Here is a 26,814-nt window from a genome sequence, read left to right on the forward strand (position 1 = left end):
ATCTCATTTTTTACTGGCCCAGGATCTGCCATTTTTCTGGGACACCCTTCCACAAACAGTGTCTGGTCCTCTGCTGTCATCCAACAACCCCAGAACCGCCGGCAGCGGTTTTCCTGGGAAAGGCCCAAGCGATCCAAAATGTCCCATCAGATGTCTCCAAAAGTCCCCAGCGAGGCTGGCGTCAAGCCCATTCTGCCGTGGGACACTGCCACGCTCTGAAATGGCTTGGGTGGTCTCCAGGAATAACTGTGGGTTGTCGCCCTCCCCATCCGGTGCGTCGTCACTGCCAGCAGAGGAGACGAGAGGGTAACAAAGTAAAACAGGAAGTAACAGCAGGTCTAACAAAGAAATACAGACTTAAGAGACAAATAGAGGAAAGACAGGAGCGCAGGAAATCTGAAACTAGGTAATAATTATAATATAACTTACAAACAAAAAAATAAACTAAAATGTTGAACTTGGACTGAAAGCTTGATCATGACGCTAGAGAGAAATTCCATGTTTCTATCGCCAAATATAGCAGCATGGGATCAGAGTACCAGGATCTCCATTATGTTGGGTTATTTATAAATATATATGTATTTATATTATATTTTAGATTAAGGTGTAGTGTTCAAACAGGATTGGACTGTGTTTTCTGTCCAGCTTTTATTTTAACAGCAACTTTAACATTCGAAACGAAGCTGTGCAAAATGTACTTTCATGCTAAATAACGTCCATATTACAGGACATCAAAGTGCACTTTCATTTTTGAACATGTGCGTTATGAAGGCTAAAAAGGGTCTGGTGGAGTCACACACACACACACACACACACACACACACACACACACAGTCGATGCTGTGGGCTTTCTGAGACAGATGGGGATGAGAGAAAAAGCACCGTGTGAAGAAGAGGGAGTGAAACAAGGTCAGACCAGCAAAATACAGAGAACGAGAGAAAGAGCGAGGAGCAGAGGGGAGAGAAAAACGTTGAATGGATGCTTCAGCTGACGCTTCCTTCGACCAATCAGAGCAAATGTTTCCCTCCTCCTGCATCCAGCCACTGTGATTGGCCAGCAGGAGCCGAGCTGCAGAGAGAGAGAAGAACACAGAGAGAAAGGGAAGAAGCAGTCAGATGAAGACAGCTCTGTTCTTTACATGTACCGCTCTCTCTCTCTTTCATTCATTCTCCTCTGTCTCGCTCGTCCCGCTTTGTGCTGCTCCTGCTGCAGTTTGCTCGCCCATGATTATTTCTCATTCCTGAGGAGAGAGGGGTTTAATGCGATGGACCTGCTTCCCACCGACTGCTGCTGCTGCTGTTTACACCGCAGCATCATGGGAGCTGTAGTTTCCTCAGCAGCACAGGAGGACAGCTGATTAGCCAGGGATTGTGGGTTTTCAGAGTTTGGAGATGTGAGCTGGTGGGCGGACGAGGCTCAACAAACTCTCTCTCTCTCTCTCTTTCTTTCTATTCTCTCGCTGTCTTTCGTTCTCATGCTTTTGAACCCTCTTCTGCCCTTTTCCTTCCTCTCCTCTGCAGTTTCTTTCATCTGATCTCTGCATCTTATTCCTTTTCTTTTCCTGTCATACTCACCATTTTCTGCTCTCTGCTCCTCCTAACTCTGACCTGTCCGAGGGCAAAGGCAGAATGGGTTGCCGTCTCACTCGGACCAAGGTGAGTGAGCTTCTGCAGGTGTGTTTTGGGTCTGAGAGAGAGAGAGTGATAAACAAAGAGGGGGGTGAGAAAGAGAGGAGAACGAGGAGGAGGAGGAGGGTGGGTAAATGAGATGTGATGGCTGCTGGGATGACCTGCTCTCTGTTATATCACTGTGGAGATGTAGACACACACCTTTACTGTATGCACACACACACACACTCCTGCTCACACGCACATGTACACAAATCCCTAACCCAGATATTACGAATGAACCCAGACAATAGCTGAGAGAGAAGCTCTGATGACTGAAGGCTAAAGGCTGTTATCTGACTGTGTGTGTGTGTGTGTGTGTGTGTGTGTGTGTGTGTGTGTTTCTGTAAAGGATGAGGAGGCAGAAAGAAAAGCAGTGAGTGAGCTGCACACACACGTCCAGGATTCATAAAGTATTCACATCCCTTCACTTTACACTCACATCTTTTTCAATGAGTCTCAGTCAGTGTTTCTTGCTTCTTGCAATTCTATTATTATTATTAATATTATGTAAAAATCAAACACTCCTGTTTGCTGTTTAAAAAGTATTCTAAAACTAATTTAGTCTTTTGTAGAAGCTTCTCTAGCAGCAGTGGTAGTTTCCAGTATTTTGGGTAAGAAGTGTATCTTATTCTCCTCGCAGAACCTCAGAACCTTAGTATGAAAGATGATTTCTGTGTCTAAAAACTGAGGCTACTGTAGATGTGCCTTGTAGTCTCTCTGATGGTCAGCAGGAGGTGAAGCCCGTGGCTGTAAAAACACTTCTCTGAAGATCTCCAAAAGTTGATTCTGTTCATTGGACGCAGAGTTTTGTGGGAGAAACGTTTCGTCACTCACCCAGGTGACTTCTTCAGTCTCAGCTGACTGCAGGTTTCCCCAGTCTTATAAACAGTACATTTGCATAATGACTGAAACAGCCCACTGAAGGACCAACGGGCTGGGAGGTTTGACCTCCCAGCCCGTTGGTCCTTCAGTTCCTTCAGAAACGTTTCTCCCACAAAGCGCTACGTCCAATGAACAGAATCGACTTTTGGAGATTTACTTTCCTGGATGGTTGAGATGCATCAAGACACTTCTCTGAAGACTTTATTCTTTAATCGCCAGGTTTAAGTCTTTGTAAATTCGGGACGACTGTGGAATCAAAAGTTTAATAAATCAGGGTAATGTCATTGGCCAAGCTTAACCTTTAACTTAACAGTAAGTTTGACAGCAGGACTGTTAACTATGGCTACGTAAACCTTTAAAATGCTGCCTGTGCTGGGTGCACTGAGGCTCTGGGTTTAAAGTCTGGACTTTACCTGTGACGCTGCAGCTGAAGGCACTCCAGTGTTGTCTGGTTGGTTTACTCCAGGTCTCTGTGGTACTGAAAGGTGAACCCACTCAGGTCTCTGTGTTTGTGCTGCTGAGATGCACCCCTATAGCATGATGATGCCTCCACCGTGCTTAGCTGCACCAGTGGGTTCACTGAGTGATGATCAGTGCCTGGGAGTTTGTGTCTCATCAAATCAACAAATCTCTTTGCACTTTGTCCTTTAAATGCAGTTTGACAAACTCCAAGCAGGCTGTCACGAGTGTTTTACCCACAGTGGCTCCAGTCTCACTGCTGTGCTGAAGCAAAGGCCTGATTTGCAGAGATCAGCTGAGGTCACGTCCAGCAGGTTATCTCATCTCTGCAGAGAACGTCTCAGTGCTGTGTGTGTCCTGAAATGAAGCATGCTTTGTTCTTTTCATTCCTATAAATAAGTTATATTTACACATGCAATGCTATGAATGTGTGCTTCACTTAAAGCCATTATGGTGGTGTTTACATGAGAACTTGTTCATTATTAATTGGAGGTTTGTAAAACCAGGGAGAAACAAGTGTAACCTTTTCAGAGTTGTTAGTGCGCCTGTAGACTGTTTGGTGGTGTTTTCGTTGTTGTTACTTAATAACTTGATTAACAAAATTAATTTGTGGTCTTGTATTTGTCAGCAGCGCGTTCAGGCAGAGAAGCTGTGGTTGGAAATGTGCTGGATTAACTTCAAACAGCCTCATCAGGCACTTCATGCATGGGTCAAATACAGCTTCAGAGAGCTGCTGGTCTGATGTCTGCTGAAGATGAAGACCTGACACTCCGAGGCTAATCTTTGATTTGATCTGCGAGCCCAGAAAAACGTTTGAGCTGGTTGCACTTCCAGAATCTAGACGTGAGCTGATGTGATGTGAATGTTTCACTAAAAGATCTTCTCTTAATCCTGACTATGTAAGAATGTGCACGAGACACCCAGACTACTCAGTTCAGACGGTTATTTTTCACAAGCCTGAGGGGCCATAAAGAGCAAGTAGTTAAAACCCAATCTCATTTGCATGGAGAGATTGTGTGGAAAACTAACACTGCACATCACTCTGAACACACCATCCCCACTGTCAGATATGGTGGTGGCAGCATCATGCTCTGGGGGGGCTTCTCTTCAGCAGGGACAGGGAAGCTGGTCAGAGTTGATGGGAAGATGGATGGAGCCAAATACAGGGCAGTCTTGGAAGAAAACCTCATGGAGTCTGCAGAAGACTTGAGACTGGGGCGGAGGTTCACCTTCCAGCAGGACAACCACCCTGAACATAAAGCCAGGGCAACAATGGGATGGTTTAAAAGAAAACATATCCATGTGTTAGACTGGCCCAGTCAAAGTCCAGATCTAAATCCAATTGAGAATCTGTGGCAAGATCTGAAAACTGCTGTTCACAAACGCTGTCCATCTAATCTGACTGAGCTGGAGCTGTTTTGCAAAGAAGAATGGGCAAAGATTTCAGTCTGTAGATGTGCGAAGCTGGTAGAGACAGACCCTGAAAGACTGGCAGCTGTAATTGCAGGTGGTTCTACAAAGTATTGACTCAGGGGGCTGAATAATTACGCACACCCCACTTTGCAGTTATTTATTTGTAAAACATGTTTGGAATCATGTCTGATTTTCGTTCCACTTCTCACGTGTGCACCACTTTGTGTTGGTCTTTCACGTGGAATTCCAATAAAACTGATTCATGTTTGTGGCTGTAATGTGACAAAATGTGGGAAAGTTCAAGGGGCCGAATACTTTTGCAAGCCACTGTATGTGGCGCTCTCTACTTTTCTACTATAAGAGCAATAATAATAGTACACCCACTCACTGTAGAATGCTAAAATTGGTTTGGGGGTGTTTTGCAACAAACTGATCAAAATAAACTGCTGTTTTATTGCAAAATTATCAGTACAACATGTGTACATGTACTGTACTGTATCATGTGTTTCCCTGATTAACACTGAATCTTACTCATTTCATTTTTAGTTAATTATCCTTTATTTATTGAAATAAAAAGCACATTGAGGTTAAAAAGGCCAAGAGGGCAGCAGATGTTACAACAACCACAACACATAACTGGCTGGTAAAAGGGAAACACACGGTCACACTCCACAATGTACAGTCACTCTCACTCACGCTCAACTGGGAAGGGTCCAGGGAAGACAGGTTCAGACCCAGGGAGGTCTATACAAGGAGATGGAGTTAGATGTCAGACTCACAGGGAGATCAAGAAGACACTAAGCCGGGCTCAACACTAGTGAGTACAAAGCTCCAGCGAGGAGCACCACTCCAACCAGGCCTTAAGTATGGTCAGTGTTTATCAGCTGTGATGAGCCACACGTGCGTGTGCATGGGTGTGACGATCAGGTGACCACTGAAAGGCAGGCACCGCACCTCAGGACAGCCAATGGTGGATCATTTCTGGCAACTTCTGCTCTGTTTGTAGATTGCACTGACCGTTTATTTAAAGGCCTGTTTTTCTAATTCTGTTGTGAGTCTGCGACTTAGTTATACTGGTTGTGGTTTTCAATCATGTGTACACAGAAATAAGATAAACTAGGGTGACCATATTTTGATTTCCAAAAAAGAGGACACTTGGCCCAGTCATGAAGAACTTTAACAATAATGTTTGCTTAAAGAAAATTTTAACCTATTTAAACGATGCCTTCCCTGTGCGGTTAATGAACGGTGAAACAAAAATGTCACATCGTCTTTTACACGTCAACAAGGGCAAAAAAATAACTTAAAGACCTCTGGAATTAAATAATGGTACAGAAATAAGGCCTCATCTGTATGAGAAAAATGACCAGTACCGGGACAGTACGAGGGAAATTTCTTTTGCAGTTCATCTGAAAAGCTGCAGCTGCACTTTGGCATCTTTTAAACATCACCAGGTGCGCTGCTGCATGCTGTGTGTCCCGTCTGTGAGCGCAGAACAACAACTCACAAAGCAGCAGCTCGGGGATGACGTCACACTTAGTGCTGTCATTCACCCACTTTAAAAAAACCCAAACCTGATGCTTATTTGCTTCTTTGCTTTCCAGCCACAGACCCATCTCAAAATTGCCTTTTGTTGCCAAGATTTTAGAAAAGGTTGTGGCCAAGCAACTCACGGTTGTTCTAGATGAACATAACATTCTTGATAAATTTCAATCTGCCTTTCGTAAGGCCCCTTGCTTGGTAGCAGAAGTATGGCGGCCCACACGAAGCGTCCATCCTCTCCTCTGGTGTTGCCCACCTGTCCCTGGTCTGCCCCCTGCTGGTCCCCAGGTACAGTGTCGGGCGAGATGGGTCCCTTCAGCTCTTGCTTGGAGCATGCCGGGTGTGGGAATTAGCCCTTCCTGAGGTGCCATCTAGTAGAGTGGACCTCAAGGTTGATGCTATCACGCAACCTCAGTGCCCACTGTCTTAGGTGCCGCTGCTGCCTGGTTGCAGGCCGTGTGTGCCCTGCCTCTTGGCGTTTCTGATCCCCTGCGCGCATTTGGATGCTGCCGTGCATGGCGGAAGTAGTTGCCTTTGGCCCCTCCCCCGTTGCCTCCCCCCGGTCCCTGGTTGCCCCTTTGGACCTTCCCTGGGCAGGGCGGCGTGCCCTACAGGGGTGTGAGGGTTACTTATGCTCTGCTGGTGGCCATTTTGTCGCTCCCGCTATAGGGCTGCAGGCGGGCTGGGCACAGGGGGTCCGCTCCAATCCTCACATAGCCTGAGAGGCTATGTGAGGATGGTGGCTGCAGCGTTCACTCCCATGGCCCCGCCTCTGTGAGGCCCGGGCTGGTGGGGGTTGATTATCGTGAGGTGGATGTTGAAGAAGCTTCCATCCTCTCTGGCTACCACTGGAGTGGGACCCGGACGAGTGAACCCATGTCTGGGTCGCCTGATTGCGGGCCCCTCCCACAGCGTTCCCTCCCGTGGGCTTGCCTTCTTGAGGCCTGGGTTGGTGGAGGTTTGATTGTCAGGAGGTTGATGCTTATGATGCTTGGCTCGGCTTGCGGTTGACAGTTCTCCGGCCTGCGGCGCTGGCTCACTGCCTGGCACGTTGTCTACATGCTGCGGGTCCCCGTGGCCGGAGGGGCCCGCTCAGTGAGCTGCTACTCCCGGCGTGTCACGTCCCTGGCTGCACTGCTGCTCCGGGCTGTCTCCCCCTGGCGTGTTGCCCGCATTCGCCTGCTTACGCGCCAGTTGGGCCTCGCTGCGGCGAGTGTGCGTTCTCCAGCCTTTTTTAGCTGGGTTCTCTCTGGCATATCAGCTGCTGCGGCTCCTGTCTGTGTTCCCTCAGACACAGCGAGCCGGGCCTCGCTGTGTCTGATAAGCGAGTGTGTTGTACTGCTTGGCCCTGGGGCGACCTGCGGGTCGCGTCCCTGGCTTGGAGCTCCTCTCCAGCGGCTACACTACAGCCGCTTGCTGTGTTCCCCTGGCATGTTGCCCGCATTCGCCGGCTTACACGCCAGTCTGGCCTCGCTGTGTCTGATACGTCAGCCAGCGAATGTGTGTTCTCCAGCCTCCTTGGCCAGTCTCTGTCTGGCATATAGGCTGCTGCAACTGCAGGCTGTGTTCTCCTGGCGTGTTGCCGCATTTGCCGGCTTGCCCGCCGGTCGGTCCTCGCTGTGTCTGATGCCTCAGCAAGTGAGTGAGTGTCCCCCAGCCTGCGATGCTGGCTCCCTGTTGGTGCTTGGCCTGTGTGTCATGGACTTAGACGGCCAGCACGGGGATGCCCAGTAGCTGGGACTATGTGTCTGACCTCGAGTGTCTCATTGCGAGTTCACTCTTGAGGCTCCTCTGTCTACAGACAAGCACGTGGTGACGGTGCTGGGGGTGGACCTTCGGGTCATCGCCTTGCTCAGCCCTCCACTTACGCAGGCTAGGCTGCCAGCCCCCCGTCTGTGAACAGCTCGGGGTGGCTCCGGCTTTGGGGATGGACCGGTCACATCCCAAGCTTCACCTGCAGTTGCTGGCTGTGTTCCCCTGGGAACACAGTTCTCCTAGGACAGTTGGTCACCCTAAGATAAATCACCAAAGCAGAGATAAAAACCAACCAATGGGAAAGTTTATGGATATACAGGAATGACCGTCATCAGTAGCATACAACGAACAGTGATGTACACAATTTTCACAGCCAATAATCTCATCTCAATTCAACAGGATAATCTGAAATTACAAAGTTACACACGATGGCAAAACTGAACACGAAGGCTCACAACACATGTGCATGCACACAGGGACACTGTGAAGATCAGCTGAAAATATATTAGCAGCAGTAGTGCCGCACCTTTTTTTATTTACATGTTAAAGCTTCTTCTAGATAAACGTCAGAAGAAACAGAAGAAAATATTTATAGATGCAGGAAAACCAGACATGCAAAGGGTTGATGTGACAGAAGAGGAGGTGGAGACAGGGTGGAGGCAAATCATCCACCATGACAACTTACCAGCTCTGGGAATAATAAACACTCTTATGTTACAGTAACCCCTAAAGGAACATCTCAAAGAAAAAGAAGAAATGTGCTACTTGCTGCCACACGTCAAACATATTTTTTACGTCTTACTTTACTTTTAAAATCTAAAAACCTTTTTTTTGTTCATCTGAAGCTAAAAGTAGAACATACTTATATTTGCTATAAAAGTTACATTTTGTTTTTATCAGATTGCTTCAGTTTGTTTTGAGGTGATTCACTGGAGTGTGTATCAGGTACACCTGTGACGTCATTGCACCTGTGAACAAGCAAGACTCACAAAAGCCTCACTCCTCACCAAACACAGGCTTCAGTAGAACCTCATTAACCAAAGATGCAGGCAGATGCAAAGATGCAAATATTTTCCCTATAATCACTTTGCATGAGACAAGCTGAAAGATCAGTTGCACGTTCAGTCGGGTAAGGAACACGAAGCAGACAAGTATGGAAAAGGTTTTTCTGTTTATCGTAGCTGCATCAGGCGAGTATTTTAATGTGTTTTTATCATTTCCACTTTTCTTTAATGCAACATCAGCACTGTGAAACCTTTAGGAACTATTATGTTATCTGTACAATACTTTTCTCTTTCATTGCTGTGCTGAAAACAGAATCATAGTTTGCACCAAATTGTTAAAATTCTAAGTTATTTTACTGCACATAAAAGTAGATATTATTACATTAAAATATAATGACAAAGTTAAGATGGATTTCTTTTGTTTTAAGCATAAATGTAAAATCAGTATTCACATCTATATCTGCAGGGCTGTGTTCAGGCTCCTCATATGTTAAGCGTCAGTACCATTTTGTTTATGACTGGAAGAACTGGACTGATGCTCTGAGTTACTGCAGGGAGAGATACACAGACCTGGCCACCTTAGAAAACATGGAGGATGTGAAGATCCTGCAGAGCATGGCAGACTCAAGTAAAATGAACTACGCACAATACAAAAATGTGAGTACACTTTTATCCTCTTTTTAAATTAAATTGATATATGTAAGCCACAGGTGGGAGTTAATGTGTTTGTATGTATCAGTGGCATGGTAGGCATGGATGTCGTCACTTTTCTGCACTATAGTTAAAAAGAATCTGCTATATTACAAAAAATATGTTTTCTATTGCCTGAAAACGACTTTTCAGATCATTCCTTTGGGTAAAAAAGCAATAAAACACCATGAAAACACCTCAGTGCACATAAAAATGTATTATTGAAAAATTGTCTCAAAAATAAAATTATTTTGCAGATAAATGTTCACCTATCGTTGGATTAAGTTTTCTGGTTTGTGTTCGTGCTTTTACTTGAACGTCCCAGTAGTCCATTATGTTTTTGGTCAAGTCATCATCTCTGTGCAGTGTTGGGACGGTTACTTTTAAAATGTACTCCACTACAGATTACAGAATACTGAAGGCTACTCTCCACACCAACACCAACTAGATGTTTAATCTTAATATAAATGAGTAACAGTAGGTGGACATTAGGTAAGGCTGCACTTTTTGCAGCGATCTCGTATAGAAAACTATTCCTCGCGTATATAAAACAGGTCCGCGGCTCTGAACTGTAGCAAAGGGACCTCTGGCTGATACGTCGGGTTCGTGTCGGCGTTGAAAGGCTGCTCCAACGGAGCTTATTGTTTCAGAGGTCTCCAAGAAGGCTGGGTACTCTGATCCATCATTCGGTGCATAAGTGCAGTTAGGAACCATTCGCTGACCTGAAGGCGCAGGGAAAGAACCCTCTTGTCCACTAGGAGAAACCCCTACATACAAGCTAGATACCCACCCCAGCTCGCCGCCTTTCACCAGGGGCAACTCCAGATTAAGTCCAGCACCTCTAAAGGAGACTGGTTCCAGAGCCCAAGACATGCGTTGAGGTGATCCCAACTATACTCAGCCGGTACCGTTCAACCTCATGCACTAACTCGGGCTCCTTCCCTTGTGTGTAATTTTGTGTTTAATCTGTACGTGGGTGTAAAACAAAACATTTTTCAGTTTTTTGGACATGGGCCACTCCCCCCCAAAGCTCACCCTCAACACAGTCCACACACAGCCTAACTTTACCATTGCAGGGGATCCATTGGGGATTGAGTCTGTCGACATAACACGCCACTGACCACGTAACTACAGGTGTGACTGGGTAATTACTGCACCAGGTGACCAGATCTCCCCTCGGTCCAGCTCAAACTGAATGATTCCAAAGAAAAATGAGAGCTCTCAGTTCAGGCTTCATTTCTAAGACAGGAATGTAGGTCATATCGTTTTAGTCAACACAATTTAATTATTGCTTGCAGCGAGCCTGGATTGGGATGTATGGTGACATTAACGGCTGGAGGTGGTCGATGCCAGACACAGATTTCTACAAAAATGATGAGGCTACGTTCAGAAACTGGGAGCCTGGACAACCGGACAACTGGTTAGGGAACGAACACTGTGCTAAGTTACATGAGACTGGATTATGGAATAATGACAGATGTGGCAGTAAATTTAACGCCATTTGTTCTGATGTCACAGGTGAGAGTTTTAATTAATAAAATGTTTTTTTAAATGTAAAAGTCAGCAGCATTTTCATCTGCAACCGGAGCTGTTGTGTTTCGGGGATCTACATTGTTCTTCACAACACTTCACTTTGGTCTGTTTTCAGGACTGAACGTGACATTTGTCTTCATCAACAATTTCATGACATGGACGGAGGCTCAGAGCTACTGCAGAGCCCATCACACAGACCTGGCCAGTGTGAGAAACATGTCTGAGAACCAGAGAGTAACAGAAGTGCTACCTGCAGGGCAATCCGCCTGGATCGGCCTTTTCAGAGACTCCTGGAAGTGGACAGATGATAGTAACTCCATGTTTATATACTGGAACCCAGGTCAACCTGATTTAAGCACAGGGAGTAAGGTTTGTGCGGCAGGACTCTTTCCAGCTGGAGCATGGGAGGACTGGAACTGTGATCGAAAAACAGCATTTATCTGCTACAGTGGTAAGCTGCACTTTGTTACTTTCCACCAGTGAACAGCAAAATTTCCAGCTTACCTCATTTCTCTAATTTAGGCCAACACAAATAAACTGAGTTGCTCAGCTTTTTGAACGAAAACCACCGGTAACTGACTTAAGCTGATAAAACTGAGTTCAGTCTACTTACTATTTTTATTTAAGCACAATATTAGATTTAACATCGAGGTAGTCTTCAGTTTTGAATTTAATTACATGTTTGTGGCGGGGCGTGGCCTGCGGTGCAGTGCAGAGGAGGCGGACGCACCTGCACAAGCCCGGGTAAAGGAGCAGGGTTGGAATTGTGACATTAAAAAAAACAATAATTGCTAAAAGAAATTTAATTTGTAGTTCTAAATAAACTCTAAATACATTTAGGACTTTTTTACTCACTTTATGTCTCTTGCACGATGTTATTTCTCTCTCCATCAACATAGGTTACCATTAGATTAGCATGACCAATTATGCAAATTGGGCGATGACGTCATTCAGCGACTTCTAGCGACTTTTAGGACAGCCAATAGCAATTTTCCTTACTGAGTTGGCAACACTGCGTGTACCTCAGAGCCTCACACGCTGCACTCCAGACCGACGTTAAACACCATCCATAAAGAAGCAAAAGTAATGATACAACAGATTTGCTGCACTGTGAGATCAGGCTGTGAAACTGAGGTTGCTTTATTTCTTACCCCACACTTCGGGGGGGCTCCCACCAATCACAGTGTAGTGTCTGAGAATAATTTGGAATTAATTTAGATTTCTGTATAATATGCTGGTTTTATGCCTTAACCTTTAGTTACACTCAGTCCTTTTGACCAGAATTTTTCAAAGTAAGTTAAGTAACAATTTATAGTAACATGCACAATGTTTCAGTCCGTTAGGAAGATGCAGTAGAGGCAGTCCATCAAATCATCAAACTATTAAAACAGCAGTATTCAATACAGGCAGGGGAAAGTCACCCTGCCACTCCACACACCTGGTGAAAAAGCTGGGAAGAAGCTGCTTTGCATCTCCTGCTTTACAAGGTTTTGAATCCATGCAAATGCTCCCTTAATCACGTACTCTCAAACACCGTGTGATGTGTATGAAAGCTTCCATGTAAATTACTTTGTGAAACTTTAGCTGGGCATCCACTGTGTGGTTTTTGGTCCATTTTGAGCTTTTTGGGGATCGGCCCGAGTTTCGCCTTAATCGTGTGTCGTGCATCATGTTGTGTACGTGGGGTCACGATTAAGACCTCACGACCAGCTCCCGATCATCAGTCATTTAGTCATAGAAAATCAAACCTGTTTGATATCCTGTCGGCCGTTGTCTGCCAACATGACTGCAACAACCGTGAAAACAGCTGGATCATCATCATCATTGGCACTTGTGCTGTACAATACAAATACAAATATAGTAATAAAATAGCAAAAATCAGACATAGCAATAAAATCAATTTAAAAGTCACCCACAGAGTTAAAAGCCAGCGAATAAAAATAGTTTTTTAATCTGGACTTAAAACCTGGCACTGATGGAGCCTGTCTGATATGGAGAGGGAAGCTATTCCAAAGCATTGGAGCAGCAACAGAGAACGCTCGGCCTCCTCCAAGTTGTAGCCGTGACTTTGGGACCGAAAGCAGCAGTTGCTCAGCTGACCGAAGCGAGCGAATGGGGACATGAGGCCTCAACAAATCAGACAAGCAAACAGGTGCCAGACCGTTTAGAGATTTAAAAATCAATAAAAGGACTTTAAAACAGATCCTTAATTCAATTGGAAGCCAATGTAGAGAGGCCAAAACCGGAGCCATGTGGTCGAATTTCCTTCTGCCAGTTAAAAATCGTGCTGCGGCATTTTGCACTAGTTGCAAGCGTGACAAAGTGTCCTGCCCAACCCCCATTGAAAGAGAAATGCAATGATCCAAACGTGAAGTAATAAAGGCGTGAATAACACTTTCCAAGTCACGCTTGAAAATAAAGGGCTTAACCTTCGATAAGCGTCTGAGGTGCTGTTTCACCACCTCGTTTACGTGACCGTCAAAGTGCAGAATCAACTTTTACTCTGAGATTTGTGATCGAACTCTTTAAATGGGAAGTCAAAGCGGCAAGATCAACATCTGGAGCGTCAGAAAAACGATGAGCGATTTCTTTCTTTGTCACTGACAGAAAGGAGAGTTTATCTGAAAGGAGGCTGTATGTGGCCCGCCATGTGCAATGAGTTTGACACCCTGAACTAAACTCAGGGCAGCAGGAAAAGCAGGTGACGTAAGCTGTCCATCCTTTGTTTTCTAACCCTGAGTATCCCTCGTTCTTTAATCAGCGCCTACCTACAAGCAAGTGGTGAGATTGAGGCTGGAGAAAAACGACAATCAGGATCTGAATGACCCTGCAGTGATGGAAGCCATGCTGGAACAGGTAATTATACAGCTCATGATTTCAGTGCAGGGGTAACGCGTTACTGTAATCTGATTACTTTTTTCAATTAACAAGTAAAGTAAGGGATTACTAATGCAAAAACGGTAATTAGATTACCGTTACTTTCCTGTAGGAACGCTGCGTTACTGCGTTACTAAAACTGATTTTTTTTGCGAGAATGTCTCATGACAGTGACGTAAGCGAGTGCGACGTTGGTGACAACAGCTGTGTGCTGATCAACAATAGATCACATATCGAGTGCAGAGAGAGTATGAGCGTGCGCGTTCAAAGCGTGGAAGTACTGACCTTACTTTGAGTTTGATTCCATAAAAAGTGACAAAAACATTAGTGTCCGCTGTGCGTGGGAAGAAAACTTCTTTTTACAGCGAAAAAAAACCCTAAACTTCCAACAAGCACCGAGTAGCTACGACGTGATGGGAAACTCACAGAGACACTCGCGGATTCTTCCACACCTGCACCAGGGTAAACCTCCGCCTGCTCCACTCCTGCTTTACAGGTGAAAATAGAGCAACAGGACCGCTGAGTCTTTGACTTAATTTATTTTCTGCTGTGTTTTACTTGCATCTGTTTGAAAGACTGAGTGTAAACACAAAAAAGATTTTATTTTATGTGCTGGAATGTGCAGAAAATAGGTTTAAATGTTAAACTAATTTCTTCCAGTCAGAGAATGTTGCATATAATTAAATTTTTGCTTGATGCATAAAGTTAAAAGATTAAAACTAATAAAACGAGTTTTAAAAAGAGACTTTTCCATTTGATTACATTTTGTATGATGGATTATGTAGAAAAAGTAGAATTGGGCTGAAAGATCTATCGCTTTATCACCTACTCAGGTTGTAAATCGTGTTTTTAACAAGTAACTAAGTAACTAAGTAATTAATTACTTTTGGAAATAAGTCATCAGTAAAGTAACGGGATTACTTTTTTGGGAAAGTTATCAGTAATTAGTTACTGATTACTTTTTTCAAGTAACTTGACCAACACTGTTCATAAGTAATTATTTTGAAGCTGCCTCATTTTTTGGCCCCACTCACCTCTTTACTGCTGTCTGCCCCTCAGTTTGATCTTCACCTGATACTGAGAGCTTTTTGGGGGAGGTGTGAATAAACACTGACCAGCAGTTGGTTGCTTTTGTTCAATAAAGACAAATGTATTTGAGGAGAGTTTTGTGTTACGCCGCTGTGAGCCTTCACACATCAAACCGATTTGAGTTTGAACAGTGACACATGAAAGGCAATCCTCTCAATCCCAGCGGATGTTGCTGGGGATTTGTTTTTTTCACACCACACCAGAACGGATGTCCGCAAGTTTCGGTTGTGGTGCTTCTGGCTCGCCCTACAAAAGAGTGGCAAGAATAAAGGGAGCAAGTGTTGGGTAATTTGTTTCTATCAGCTCAGCAAACACACAACCTGTGAGTGTGCTGTTTGTCTCAGAGTGCGTTGCTAACTAAAGGTCCAGCTGCTGCATGTCACAGGGAGAGAAAAGAAGCAGCTAACTTCAGTCAGAGATGGAGAAAGATAAGAAAGACAGGAAGGGAGAGGAAACGAGCTTAACTTTAAAGGGAACGACTGCTCATTTAAAGCTTACATGTACGTTATTTAAAGGCTGCATGAAAATCCTCTGCAGGTTAGTGCAGACAAACAGGTTACTTTTCTGAACTGTGATGGACTTAAAATAAAGAACTGTGTGTGAGTGGTGCACAGTCTCGTATAAAGACAGCAAATACTGTCGGTGTCGAGGATGGAAATCAGCCAGGGCAACATAAAACATCTGCTGACATCTGGTTAAAATCAGGTGTATAAATCTGCAAACAATATTATTACAGTAATGCACTAATAGAGCACAAGGTTCAGTCAGTTTGCACAAAAATAGCTTTTAGAAATGTTATTCAAAGAGTTACTTTTTACATTCATTACTTACCCAAAGTAATGAATGTAAAAAGTAACTCAAAGTAATGAATGATTACTTTGAGACTGTTTTATCGTTTTAATTTGTTATGGAATAATAAGGGAACAGACATCACCTGACTGAATAATTCATTACCTCTATTACCTCAAACTGTAGTCCTCTGTGTTACATTTCGGTGTTGTCAGTGTTTTGTTTTTGCGTGACTGTTATGTATTTCCTGCTTTACTTTGAAAGTCTGTGTTATCTTAGTGTGTTCAGTTTACATTTTCCCTGTCTCGTCAGTTCTAATTTGCCCCAGCTGTGTTTCCCTCCTGTGGTCCATTCCCTGATTGCTCCTTCTATGTATTTAAGCCTTGTGTTTCAGTATGTCATGGTCGCGATCTTCCCCCCCGTTGTAAATAGTTTGACGTTTTGTGTTTTGATGTAAATAAATATCGTATTTTGCTTTGAAGAAACAGTTGTCGATACTTTCGTTTTGGGATTTTGGTGGTGAGCTTTAGTGGGGGTTTTTTTTGTGTGTGTTTTTTTTTCTTTATTTTTACTTTTTTTCGTGTTGCACTCCGGTTGCCTAGGCCGGGGTGTAACATATGGGGGCTCGTCCAATCGCTGGAGGGTCCGAAGGAGGGACAGCTTCGGCCTTCTGTCTTCGCTGGAGGGTCCGAGGACCGCTTCAGCCTCCGTCTGTCTTCGCTGGAGGGCCCGGGGACCGCTTCGGCCGTCTGTCTTCGCTGGAGGGTCCGGGGGCCGCTTCAGCCGTTCGCCGTTGCTGGAGGGTCCGAAGGAGGGCCGCTTCGGCCTCCGTCTGTCCTCGCTGGAGGGTCCGAGGGAGGGACCGCTTCAGCCGTCTGTCTTCGCTGGAGGGCCCGGGGGCCGCTTCAGCCGTTCGCCGTTGCTGGAGGGTCCGAGGGAGGGACCGCTTCGGCCTCCGTCTGTCTTCGCTGGAGGGCCCGGGGACCGCTCCAGCCTTCATCCGCCTTCGTTGGAGGGTCCGTGGGACCACTCCAGCCTTCGTCGTCTGCTGGAGGGTCAGGGGGACCGCTCCGGCCTCCATCAGTTTCATCTGCCTCCGCTGGAGGGTCCGTGGGGCCGCTTCAGTCTTCATTTGCCTTCGCTGGGGGGTCCGAGGGACCGCCTCAGCCTTCGTCGTCTGCTGGAGGGTCCGTGGGACCGCTCCAGCCTTCATCCGCCTTCGCTGGAGGATCCGAGGGACCGCTCCAGCCTTCTGCAGCTGGTGGGCTGCGTGTCCGTGTGTGCAGCTGGTGGGCTGCGTGTCCGTGTGTGCAGCTGGTGGGCTGCGTGTCCGTGTGTGCAGCTGGTGGGCTGCAGCTGGTGGGCTGCGTGTCCGTGTGTGCAGCTGGTGGGCTGCGTGTCCGTGTGTGCAGCTGGTGGGCTGCTCGTCTGCCTTCGCTGGAGGGTCCGTGGGACCGCTCCAGCCTTCATCCGCCTTCGCTGGAGGGTCCGTGGGACCGCCCCAGCCTTCGTCGTCTGCTGGAGGGTCCGTGGGACCGCTCCAGCCTCCACCAGCCTTCATCCGCTTTTGATCAAACATTTCACTTGGGGTTACATGTTTGATTTTTGGGTGGGGGGAAATGTTACGTTTCGGTGTTGTCAGTGTTTTGTTTTTGCGTGACTGTTATGTATTTCCTGCTTTACTTTGAAAGTCTGTGTTATCTTAGTGTGTTCAGTTTACATTTTCCCTGTCTCGTCAGTTCTAATTTGCCCCAGCTGTGTTTCCCTCCTGTGGTCCATTCCCTGATTGCTCCTTTTATGTATTTAAGCCTTGTGTTTCAGTATGTCATGGTCGCGATCTTCCCCCCCCCCCCCCCCCCCCCCCGTTGTAAATAGTTTGACGTTTTGTGTTTTGATGTAAATAAATATCGTATTTTGCTTTGAAAAAACAGTTGTCGATACTTTCGTTTTGGGATTTTGGTGGTGAGCTTTGGTGGGGTTTTTTGTGTGTGTTTTTTTTTTTTCTTTATTTTTGCTTTTTTTCGTGTTGCACTCCGGTTGCCTAGGCCGGGGTGTAACATCTGAATACTGCCTGCCTTTATTTACCAATCAAGAAATGTATAAGCTGTCCACAAACACTGGAACAATGTACAGGGTTAAATCAGTTATAGATGTGTGATCCTGCATCCTTGCAAAGCAGAGCGGTAAGCATAACGAGCTTTTAGTGAAGAGTTTTGTCTAAATGATATTCAGAAAAGCACTTTTTGTGTGTTTCAGTTCAAACAGAAGCTGAAGAACAAGGGCGTAAAAGGAGACATCAGACTGAGCTGGAGGAAGCAGTCGGACGGGGAGGTCTTCCTCAGGGATGAAAAGCAAACCAAGAAGAACACGACCTGTAAAAATGAGTTTTAAATGTTGATCAGGGCTCATGTGTGGTTTGGTGTTGGGTTTTTTCATAGAGCACATTATAGTAATAAACGTGTTGGTGTTCTTGTTTTACTGTTATTCTGCATTTAGGAGTTTGATTTGTTTGTGTGTTTCTGGATTCATCTTTATTCTGGTAGATTGTAGTAGTAAAGTTTATTTATTAGGACCTCACTGAGACTTAAGTTTTGTTTTCATGTTATGGTTATTGATGCGTTTAAGTTCCTGTGTTCTGGTTTATGTCTGTAAGTAGGAGTTCAAGGTTTCTTTCATGTATCTGTGGCTGTGCCTCTCGTGTCTGTGTAAATATCTCAGCACTTCGTTGTTCTCTACTCAGGCATCTTATCGAGGCCACGTCCACACTAATACATTTTCGTTTAAAAGCGCATCTTTTTCTCTCCGTTTTGGCCTTCTGTCCACACTGAGATGGCGTTTTCAGTGTGGATGAACAACTGTTCAGAAACGATTGAAAACGATAGAGTGGACGCCGAGCGTTTTCAGACGCCCATTTTCAAATGTATCCAGATTAGTGTAGACGTAGCCTAAGTGTCAGTATTCAGTCTGTGTTACTTCTCTGGTTTATTTCCTGTTTAAAATTGAAAGTTGATTTTTCTTTTCACGTTTCATGTTAGTTTTACTTCCTGCTGTTTGGTTAGTCTGACTGTATTCAAAGTCAGCTTTACTGTCAAAAAACATGTGAACTGCAAAGCTTCCACGGCCCTCCGTGTAAACTAAAACAATATTGAGATAAAAATAAAACAAAAGTCTGTCATCTTGTTGTAAAGCCCTTTTTGTTTTGGATTTACTTTATCAGTGGGATTAACACTTTCTTGAATTTTGTAAAAAAAATATTGAAAGTTGAAGAAAATACTTCTGAGTGATCTGTCCACATCTTTCAAATACATCAAAATATGTAATAATCAGGCCTGTTTGGAAAACCCCAAAGCCCAAATTAGGGCAGCAAGCAGTCTGGCCTAACTTTACTCCCACTAACTTTGCTACCCTTGAGCCAGATACCGACAGGTGGTCACGGTGTGGATATTTGTTGACATTTGTTGTGCCACTGCAGGGGTGAATGTTCCAAAGAGTGGGTGAATGGGGATCTCAGGAGGAAATGGTAAAAAAAAAGGGTAAATGGTCTGTATTTGTATAGCGCCTTACTTGGTCCTAAGGATCCCAAAGCGCTTTTACACTATACACAATCATCCATCCGTTCACACACACTAGTGATGGCAGCTACATTGTAGCCACAGCCACCCTGGGGCGCACTGACAGAGGCGAGGCTGCCGGACACTGGCGCCACCGGGCCCTCTGACCACCACCAGTAGGCAACGGGTGAAGTGTCTCACCCAAGGACACAACGACCGAGACTGTTGGAGCCGGGGCTCGAGCCGGCAACCTTCTGATTACAAGACAAACTCCCAACTCTTGAGCCACGAAATAATACAGGGTGTTGGCCGCCCACTTGTTAGCTAAGCACTTCTCTACAGTGCTGTAGCGTGGCTCATCCGCTGATGTACTGGCTGATGTACAGTACTGGGGGGTCAGCACCACACACCCTAAGGCACCCTTTTTCACATGACAGTTGACCCAAAGCGTGAAGTTTTGTCCATTACGTGCTGAATTCCGTTTTTTTGGAGCTTGGCACTCCCAGTTTTATATTTGTAGGTCCAGAACCCCATGTGGCTTCCTGCCAAACAGGAAATTTAATAAACGCAGTGAAAAAAACAGGATCTATACATTGGTTCCAATCATGTTCATCATCATTAATCAGTGAAAGCCTTATTCAGATGCTCCACCAGACCATCAGTCTGTGGGTGATACACTTTAGCCCAAATAGACTTCATACCCAGTAATTCAAAACTGGCTGACATGAAGGATGTGCTCTGGTCCATCAGAATCTCTCTCAGGATTCTGATACAGGAATTATGTGTGCGGGCTGTTGTAGAAGCTCCTGTTGTCGTTTTTGAGTTTCACAAGTTTGCTGCTTTGTTTTCTGCTAAGCAGACCAGCATGTCTTTAAGTTTGAGCTGTTCCAGTGGCACCAAAAAAGGTGTTCAACACTTGGAATCATCCTAACATCATTTATCTGCAGAAATGCATATCCAAACTGAGAACGACTTTAAATATCAATCAACTGTCCGGTTACTTCTCAGTAATGGGAATACGACTAAAATGACTGTAGTTCCTAAACAGTTCGACACTTTTGTTAAACTCCTCGAATTAAAGCTGAGAGTCACTTCAATCACATCCTGATATTTTTATTTAAAATCCACTGCAGAGGACATTGTCCAAAGCTTGTGTAGAATGTGGCAGATCCACTCAGTTTAAACTGTGCGTGTGTGTTACAGATGGTGTGGGCAGACACACACAGAGTGGGCTGTGCCTTCCATCTCTGTGACACTATGGAGGGACTGGACTGGGACAGAGTCTCCTTCCTCGTCTGTAACTACTACCCAGCGTCAGTACCACGACTCCTTCCAGTGTTACTGCTGCACAATACTACAACAAGTGCTCCCTCTTGTGGACTGTAGTAATAATGACACTTTATGTTTGACTGAAGGCAGAGACGTCATTAAATGTGGCTTCTATTAAAAAAAATTATCTCACAATAATGTAGACAATACAGTATAATACACTTATACATCAATGGTGCTTCGTGTTAGTTCTGTTGGAAAATGACTCTAAGACTAAAACTAAACAGTTTATTCAATCATTCAGGAAATCCCCCAAAGTTGATTCTGTTCGTCTGATTTGGATTTGTGTGATATTTTGTGTACGTGTGTTCAGAGGGAACTATGAAGGAGTGCGGCCGTATGTTAAAGGCGATTTGTGCTCCAGATGCCCCGAAAACCTCCAGATGTGAAAACAATCTCTGTGGTAAGAGTACGACAGGCTGTCGTTACTCCTCCTGTTCTGTGTTCATCCACATCAGTACTTTAGTTTAGTTTAGTTTTGTTCAATGGCAAATGTAATTTAAGTTAACGCAGCATGAGGTTTCACAGGTGCTCGCTGACTTTTCACTACATTTATTGATAAAATGCAAAAGAAGAAAAACATTTATTTCTAGTCTTTTTCAACTGTGAAGGGTAAAAAGTGCAACATCGTTTTCAGCACAGCGAAAGGTGAACCACTGCGGTTAAAACATCCATAATAACTGTAAAAAATAAAGCTGGCTACTTTGCAGATTTCACCCATCGCAGGTTATTTTCAGAACGTAGCTCCCGTGATAAACGAGGGACCACCGTATGTAACAACCTTTACATACTGTTCAGTATATAAACGTTTATATGTAAGGGTAGTGACCAGTTTTGATGACAGCAACAATATTTTAAATGTAATTTTCAGTGACCCAAACAATACAAAAATGAAAGTTGATACTGTTGTACTTTTCTGACCTGCATCACTGAGGCTCAAATCGAGGAAAATGTGTTTTAGGGAGTCTTGAAACTTTCAACCTGTACGTGGCAGGCTGGTGTGTATTTTTAAGTGACAGTGGCCCCTGACGCTGGCATGAGAAATGTGTGTGTGTTTGATCCACGCCAGTCTTTCTATCTAACATTCTTGTTAGCATCGCCCTGGTTTCCTCAACACAAAGCCAATAAGATTTTTCCAGTTTATAAATCTCACATGCACGTGCAGTCAGAATAGGACTTTCAAGAAGCAATCACATCACCAGGTAAAGTTTTCTTTATGAATGCATGTGAATCCATCATATATTTGATTATTGCTCCCACATCTGCTGCATTGTGTTTCCAAAGAGAGGACCAGATGGAGAGCAGCAATGGACATGGGTTTGAGTGGGTGTGGTGGGCAGGCCTGTGGAGAAAGTAACAAAGATGTGAACTTAAAGATTGTGGATTAAAAGTTTAAAGAAGTGAAAGCAGGGACAGAAGGTGGAGTGGTGGTTATGAGAGACCAGACTTTCAAAGTGAGAGAGTGGTTGAAATATTCATCGCTAAATGCTCGTAGTGCTCTCAGCCTATTTCTGGTCCTGGTGCTCTGCAGAGCTGCACACAGACTCACCCTTCATGTGTGTGTGCTGCAGCATTTCTGTTCTTCTATTAAAATAAACTTGTCTGATTGTATTTCTGTTGTCTACGTCGCTCTTTTAACCCTCCCTCTATCAGACTCTTTCACTCTGTGCTGCTTTCTACTGTTTGCCTTTGTGTTTGGAAAAGAGAATATCTTTTTCACGGCTTTCTGATTCTGCCATAGGAGGAGATGTTACAGGCGCTCTAATGACTGCCTGTGTGAACTATTGAACAGGCCTGCAACCCACAGAGGGCTGTAGGGGATGTGACTGAAGTAAATCAAATGAAAAAGCTTCTCAAGAAAACTTCAGACACAAAACAACTGCAACAAGAAGGGAAAGAAAAACGGAATTGAATTGAAAGCCTTTCTAGTCAGTATACACAGTGTAACAAGATTAAAACCAGCTCTGTAAAAGTGCACAAATAATATAAATATGCAGTACAGGAGTGACACAGGCTGACAGCCAGAGAATGATGGCACTACCACATATGTTACACTGGACTACAGTACTACAGCAAAATAAAACGAGGCTCATACTCATTTAGCTGCAAAGAAAATAACTGCATGTAGATGCAAAATGATTTTAAAAAGAACTCAAATATCAGCGCAAAAACCCTCTAAGTGGCTACAAAGAAACGTGACAGATGGAAAAGGTCTGGAGTGATTACACTATTACAACTATACAAACACAGGAGACTCGGAGTCACAATTATGAAAGAGTGCAAATATGTCTGAGACAGCAGACGCAAGCAGCAGAGGCAGAAGTCGGTCAGTGACGCACTAGAACAGCTGACTGTGAGTGCAGAACATCTGTAACACATTTATATTTATTTACAAATCTTTGAGGACATTTGTGTTTTGAAACTAGCTGCACAAGCCGACACATGCCTGTTCTTTAGTTTCAAAGCGACATCGGGTGCTAAAGTCTGACCTGCATCGACCATCAGCTGAGCGTCCTCCTCATCGCGCCACGATTGCTGCAGAAACAATAAACTACTGTGAGCTGAACTTGCAGTGCAATAAATATTAGCGTTTCTGTTTTTTGTACCATGCTGTTTGAATTAGTTTAACCTTATGTGTATTAGTAGGTTTCAGCTGAGGCGACGCTGTGACTTTTTTTGGGTGTCCATGGAGGCCTGTCCACAGCACTGGACACTGAAGAGGGAGACCGAAAAAAAATGACAGAGGAGACAAAAATGGCCGTCGCACCCATGAATGTTGAAGCTTTCCCTGTTCTCTGTTTGTACTTCTGTCTCCCACATTCAGCATCGTCACTGTGAAACACGGGAGCTTAATGGTGATGAGACTCAGTGTCAGCTGTGTCTGGCTGGAGGACGGGTGGGTAAGTTACCCAGCAGCAGGGGGCGGGGATACTGGTCCGTATATATTAGGGGACCAGAGGACACCCCAGCACTTTCCCCCTCTGCTGTTGCTCTGCCGTCTGTGCTTAAAGCTGTACACCCGGGGTTTTGCTTTGCTGGCTTTCTGCTTTGTAATTCTCTTGCTAAATGTCTGTATGTATTTTTCCTGCTGTTCATTTGATTCAGAGTATTAAACTCTGACCCAAGGATTCGACTCTTTTCCAGAGTCTTTTTGAGTGTCTTGATTTTAATCGGAGCTAAAAAAGTTGGGTCCCCACATCGTCAGCGGGAGAAGGTTATCATGATGGCTTCAAAATTTGCGACCGCAAGATCTTCCTTATTGAACTCACACATGAGCGTCATTATACTGATTTTGTAAATGAAGGTTAGTTATAAGGCTCAACAATGAACTGACTGCAGAGCGCCGTGCTCTGATTTTACACACTTGGAGAACCGTCCAGTTTTACATAAGCAGAATGCTAAATGTCTTTCAGGTTGAAGTAAAATAAGTCACTTTATGTTGCGTCCTGTCGTGACCCAGCTTGGGTCCTCCGGCCAAACAATGACGCTGCCGCTGCAGTGGACACAGTGATCCACTGCACTGTACTGCACAGGCCTCCAGTGACCACACCAACAACCTTCCTGCAGGCAGGAGGAGTGAGTTTGCATTAAAGAGAAAGACGTGCAGTCAGTGTAAAAGGATGGAGGGAGACACACAGAGGGAGCTATACAAGTAAAAGCAGGGGGAAAGTTAGAGAACAGGAGAGAAAGAAAGATCTTCACTGAAGCTAGAGTCCAGTGTGACGTGGCCTCTGGCCATCTCATTTCAGAAGGACAATCTGAAATCACATGTTAACACACCTGATGGGAAAACATCCACACACACAAATAGTGTGTGAAGATGCTAATGCTAACCACTGATGGGAAGTACTGGTGCCTGCACCTTCTTATTTACATAGTAAAAACTTTCTAAAGGCAAATACCTGGGGTGGGGTCTGGGGAGGAGGGCTGAAGAGTGGCAGGTACACCTTACAGGTTGTACAACTGAAAAAAAGAACATATTTTTGTTTTTAGGGAAATGCCAAGAAAAGAGGACGACCTCAGAGAAGATACATGAATGCAAGTGGACATGCAGAGACAGAAGGTGAACTATAGTGATCCTTAGAGCTAAGATATTTTCATCTTACTTCGCATGAAGATGAAAGATTTGAATCTATAACTTACCAAGAAATATCAAGAAACAAGGAAGAGACAAGGATGGAAAAGGTTTTTCTGTTCATCATAGTTGCAGCAGGCAAGAATTTTAATGTGTTTTTTATTTTTCATGTCATTTTCATATTCATTTTAAACACAGTATCAGGTAGCACTGTGTGACCTTGTGTTACTGTTATATTAACTGATCTAGAAACAGAAGGATAGTCATCGTTAGGAAGTCATTTTATGTTTATGACATTAATATTGGTGGTTTTACAGCTCTAATTAAATACACAGCTAATACCACTACAATTCCACTGAAACCACACAGATAAGCTATATAATTATTTTTAAGTCCAAATGTAATCGATATTTACATATAACACAATAATATTCCATTTCTGCAGGGCTGTGTTCAGGCTCCTCATATGTTAAGCGTCAGTACCATTTTGTTTATGACTGGAAGAGCTGGACTGATGCTCTGAGTTACTGCAGGGAGAGATACACAGACCTGGCCACCATAGAAAACATGGAGGATGTGAAGATCCTGCAGAGCATGGCAGACTCAAGTAAAATGAACTACGCACAATACCAAAATGTGAGTACACTTTTATCCTCTTTTTAAATTAAATTGATATATGTAAGCCACAGGTGGGAGTTAATGTGTTTGTATGTATCAGTGGCATGGTAGGCATGGATGTCGTCACTTTTCTGCACTATAGTTAAAAAGAATCTGCTATATTACAAAAAATATGTTTTCTATTGCCTGAAAACGACTTTTCAGATCATTCCTTTGGGTAAAAAAGCAATAAAACACCATGAAAACACCTCAGTGCACATAAAAATGTATTATTGAAAAATTGTCTCAAAAATAAAATTATTTTGCAGATAAATGTTCACCTATCGTTGGATTAAGTTTTCTGATTTGTGTTCGTGCTTTTACTTGAACGTCCCAGTAGTCCATTATGTTTTTGGTCAAGTCATCATCTCTGTGCAGTGTTGGGACGGTTACTTTTAAAATGTACTCCACTACAGATTACAGAATACTGAAGGCTACTCTCCACACCAACACCAACTAGATGTTTAATCTTAATATAAATGAGTAACAGTAGGTGGACATTAGGTAAGGCTGCACTTTTTGCAGTGATCTTGTATAGAAAACTATTCCTCGCATATATGAAACTTATTGTTTCAGAGGTCTCCAAGAAGGCTGGGTACTCTGATCCATCATTCGGTGCATAAGTGCAGTTAGGAACCATTCCCTGACCTGAAGGCGCAGGGAAAGAACCCTCTTGTCCACTGGGAGAAACCCCTACATACAAGCTAGATACCCACCCCAGCTCACCGCCTTTCACCAGGGGCAACTCCAGATTAAGTCCAGCACCTCTCCAGGAGACTGGTTCCAGAGCCCAAGACATGCGTTGAGGTGATCCCAACTATACTCAGCCGGTACCGTTCAACCTCATGCACTAACTCGGGCTCCTTCCCTTGTGTGTAATTTTGTGTTTAATCTGTATGTGGGTGTAAAACAAAACATTTTTCAGTTTTTTGGACACGGGCCACTCCCCCCCCAAAGCTCACCCTCAACACAGTCCACACACAGCCTAACTTTACCATTGCAGGGGGTCCATTGGGGATTGAGTCTGTCGACATAACATGCCACTGACCACGTAACTACAGGTGTGACTGGGTAATTACTGCACCAGGTGACCAGATCTCCCCTCGGTCCAGCTCAAACTGAATGATTCCAAAGAAAAATGAGAGCTCTCAGTTCAGGCTTCATTTCTAAGACAGGAATGTAGGTCATATCATTTTAGTCAACACAATTTAATTATTGCTTGCAGCGAGCCTGGATTGGGATGTATGGTGACATTAACGGCTGGAGGTGGTCGATGCCAGACACAGATTTCTACAAAAATAATGAGGCTACGTTCAGAAACTGGGAGCCTGGACAACCGGACAACTGGTTAGGGAACGAACACTGTGCTAAGTTACATGAGACTGGATTATGGAATAATGACAGATGTGGCAGTAAATTTAACGCCATTTGTTCTGATGTCACAGGTGAGGGTTTTAATTAATAAAATGTTTTTTAAATGTAGAAGTCAGCAGCATTT

At 44.3% G+C, this 26,814-nt stretch overlaps 2 protein-coding genes across 5 annotated transcripts in view; both read left to right on the forward strand.

Moving 5' to 3' along the window:
- Positions 1-1,519: 1,519 nt before the first annotated feature.
- Positions 1,520-18,873, forward strand: LOC147305527 (C-type mannose receptor 2-like). Of its 4 annotated transcripts, XM_086276777.1 has the most exons (7): positions 1,526-1,656; positions 3,641-8,912; positions 9,193-9,383; positions 10,715-10,934; positions 11,065-11,400; positions 13,711-13,805; positions 17,961-18,873. In XM_086276777.1, the coding sequence occupies exons 2-7, from the start codon at positions 8,876-8,878 to the stop codon at positions 18,093-18,095; spliced, it is 1,014 nt and encodes a 337-aa protein (XP_086132903.1). In that variant the 5' UTR covers positions 1,526-1,656; positions 3,641-8,875; the 3' UTR covers positions 18,096-18,873. The 4 variants fall into 4 exon arrangements, with proteins under 4 accessions (XP_086132904.1, XP_086132903.1, XP_086132901.1 ...); XM_086276778.1 differs by lacking the exon at positions 3,641-8,912 and having other exon boundaries at positions 1,520-1,656; XM_086276775.1 differs by having other exon boundaries at positions 3,641-9,383.
- The window catches only part of LOC147305528 (C-type mannose receptor 2-like), a 28,705-nt gene continuing 3,458 nt past the window's right edge, over positions 1,568-26,814 (forward strand). The window contains exons 1-3 of the mRNA XM_086276779.1: positions 1,568-1,656; positions 25,105-25,295; positions 26,542-26,761. Coding sequence (XP_086132905.1) covers positions 25,227-25,295; positions 26,542-26,761 — 289 coding nt within the window. The 5' untranslated portion in view covers positions 1,568-1,656; positions 25,105-25,226. The remainder of the gene's footprint in view (positions 1,657-25,104; positions 25,296-26,541; positions 26,762-26,814) is intronic.

This window comes from Aulonocara sp. 'chitande type north' Nkhata Bay, linkage group LG20, assembly GCF_057382095.1.
Source record: "Aulonocara sp. 'chitande type north' Nkhata Bay isolate Kocher_YH1m ecotype deep benthic linkage group LG20, A_spYH_male_GT1.1, whole genome shotgun sequence".
In the NCBI taxonomy this organism is placed as follows: Eukaryota; Metazoa; Chordata; class Actinopteri; order Cichliformes; family Cichlidae; genus Aulonocara; species Aulonocara sp. 'chitande type north' Nkhata Bay.

Excerpts from the sequence above, each read along its gene's own strand:
- LOC147305527 (XM_086276775.1), top strand. The coding sequence starts at position 9,120 with ATGACAAAGTTAAGATGGATTTCTTTTGTTTTAAGCATAAATGTAAAA. Across the intron at positions 11,401-13,710 it reads AGCATTTATCTGCTACAGTG|CGCCTACCTACAAGCAAGTG; the intron begins GTAAGCTGCACT and ends TTCTTTAATCAG. Across the intron at positions 13,806-17,960 it reads TGGAAGCCATGCTGGAACAG|TTCAAACAGAAGCTGAAGAA; the intron begins GTAATTATACAG and ends TGTGTGTTTCAG.